At 34.9% G+C, this 2,810-nt stretch overlaps 1 protein-coding gene across 3 annotated transcripts in view; it reads left to right on the top strand.

Annotated features, from left to right (window-relative positions):
* Window positions 1-2,810, top strand: part of ANKRD28 (ankyrin repeat domain 28) — a 224,984-nt gene that overhangs the window by 168,212 nt on the left and 53,962 nt on the right. For all 3 annotated transcript variants that reach the window (XM_019508654.1, XM_019508653.1, XM_019508652.1), the window contains exon 13: window positions 1,407-1,475. In XM_019508654.1, coding sequence (XP_019364199.1) covers window positions 1,407-1,475 — 69 coding nt within the window. The remainder of the gene's footprint in view (window positions 1-1,406; window positions 1,476-2,810) is intronic.

Genomic DNA, 2,810 nt, shown 5'->3' with positions numbered 1-2,810 from the left:
ATATATATATATATATATATATAGTAAATATACTATTTACGTTAACCAGAAGCAAGGAAATACTGGTCAACAGTACTTGCTAATCAGTTGAATTATAATCCAAATTATTCATATGGTAAGAAAGATGGAATTTAACTAGTCAATGGGAACTATAAGCAATTCTGAAAAAAAGTTTAGGTCCCAATTATGCAACCAGATAATGTATGTTCTTTAATGTTAAGCATAGGAGTAAGCTTACTGCATATGAAGCATGCATATAAATAAAGTTTAAGGAGGTTCATAAATACATATTTAGTCCGTATAAAATTAGTATGCTGCATGTAAAATTCTTGAGTTCATTTGGTTTTTGCAAAAGTTTACTTGAAAACACAAATATAAAAATAAACAGTAAACTCAAGTTACTATACCACTGATTTAATTTGCTGCTGTTTAAATTTCCTACCAGCACCGCTCTCTTCACCCCCATAATCAACTCTTAAAATTAGTCATTACTGGATAGTTTGTCATTATTTGCATTGTATTCCCCTTAGAATGGTGAATTAACCAGAATCTAAAATAAAGTGGAACTTTGAGTAAAGGTGGGTGGTATAATATGGGGAGTAGATCATGGTACATATTCAGGTGCACATTGCTTTAAAAAAAAAAATCAGGTTAACAGTGTTCCGTGTACATCCTGTGTAAAGAACTTGTAAGCAAGAGAGGTTTTTTAGTATATTAAAAGAAATAGTAGCTTTCATATGCATATCATATTTCACAGTGATAGAAGGGTTAAAAAAACTGGGCTTGAATATAAAAAAAGTCACTCATGATGTAATTTGACTTTCCTCCTCAGTTTTAAGCTTTGTTCCACAGTAGTAATAACTCTTGTCAGTCTGAAAAATATTTTACATCTATTGTCAATAACATTCATATTGCAGTGGTAAATTCATCGTTTGCATTGCAAGCTTTCTTTTTTGTGAAAGATATATGAATAGGTCCTGAACCAAACAGCATTTAGAAACAAAACTTGCCCGAACCTGAATTTTGGCTACAAACTTCCGGCATGGAGTATTTTTTTTCCTTATTAATTTACAATTCTTCCAAATTAGGAGGGCTTTTCTGTAGGAATTTGGGTTAATCCTCTAGACTCTTACTACTGTTAAGGGCCTTTGAAATCAGCGTAACTTCTACCTTTGGACCTAGGATTCTTTATGGGCTTTAGTTTTTTTGTTTTTGGGGGGTTTTTTGACACAACTTTTAAGTTTGTTTTAAGTGGAATTTTTAATGTAAAATGTGTCTCTTCCATCACGGTTTAGTTTTGTTTTGGTAAAAATGTTATGATAAATACCTAGGCAGCAGTTCTGATATTTTGGAAAACACTGTGACTGCAAAGTATATATTATTCAAGCAGTGTGGCATTGTTACAGGAATTTGGAGTGCCTAAACCTTCTGCTCAACACTGGTGCAGACTTCAACAAAAAGGACAAATTTGGGAGGTAGGCCACAACATTCAAAATCAAAATAATGTGGAATTTTATTGAAATGCACATTCTGTGTGAAAGAGCCCATATTCCATTTCCCTACCCAGCATTTTAGTAGTAGTGTAACTGATCAGAGGGTAGGGGCAACCAGAGCAGCAGTCCTGAGGGACCACCCTTTTTAGCCACTACTATTGTCAACATGACAGCTGCTGCTGCCCTGTGTGTTACTGCTGTCTGGGGTGGAGAGCTTCCCTTCTGTACCTCTGGTTTTGAGGTAGGTATTATGGTATTCATAATAAATGAATGGGAGTCCAGTAGAGGCACCTTAGCCAATTTTACCCAAGTATAACCTACTAAAAGCCCCTGGTTGGTTTTGTTTGTTATGAGAAGCTCTTTATTTCTCTCTCAAACTCTCCAGTTGCTTTGAGATGTTAATGCTTTTATAGATAAATATTATATATAAGGCATAATCTGATGCTTGCAGTGCTCAGCTGTGGCATTATTGAAGAACGCCCCAGTTAATGCATCTTCTTAGCATAGAAGTCCACTTTATCATCTTGTGTCCGAACATTTTGCCTGCATATTCTAAATAAAATATGAATTCCTGTATTAATATAGGTTACCATTTAGGTTCCTGTATTTACCATTACTTTCTCCCACCTCATTTCTTCTTTCTCTTACTTCTGTCCTTAGCTTAAGAAAACTATGTAAGTGCAGGCAGTGTGCAAGGCAGTGAAAAGAGTCACTGTCCAAAAGGAATAATAGACAAGTAAACAGAGATGCTCTGGAAGAACCAGAGGCAAGAATTTATCATAAATATTTTTCACAGCATTAGCTGTGGAAAGAGAAATTTTAAAGGAATCTGGTCCTGCTATCCACAGCCAAGCTATGCGCATGGAGGTCAGGACAATCATCTGTTTATAAACTGTTTCCTTTGAAACACCACTTGTGATCTTGGCTAACAGCTGAGGGATCAATGGTGGGAGCCTCTTCTTTGAGGTTGCATGTAAGATTTTTAATCTGCTCATTATATTTGAACGAGTAATGAGTTTGAGGTCATTGCTGATGTTGGAAGGATGACAGAAAGATCTGGAGAAGAGGTAAAAAAAAGGTTAACAAATAGGGAAGAAGGAAGGAGAAATGAGAAGATCAGTAATGTAACATAATGTAGGACAAAATTCTCACAAATGTCAGAGTCCCACTTTCAAAAGTAACTTGGAAATCTGAATTTCTTTTTTTTTTTGTTTTGAGAATGAACTTAAATCCTTAAGCCACTTAATAGCTTTTCAAATTTTATCAAAGACCTTTATTTTTGGGAATTGTTTATATGTTTTATGTTGGAAGGGGTTT

The sequence above is a fragment of the Gavialis gangeticus genome, unplaced genomic scaffold (genome assembly GCF_001723915.1).
Source record: "Gavialis gangeticus isolate Ggan-Ray unplaced genomic scaffold, GavGan_comp1, whole genome shotgun sequence".
In the NCBI taxonomy this organism is placed as follows: domain Eukaryota; kingdom Metazoa; phylum Chordata; order Crocodylia; family Gavialidae; genus Gavialis; species Gavialis gangeticus.
This window is presented reverse-complemented; position numbering and strand designations above follow the sequence as displayed.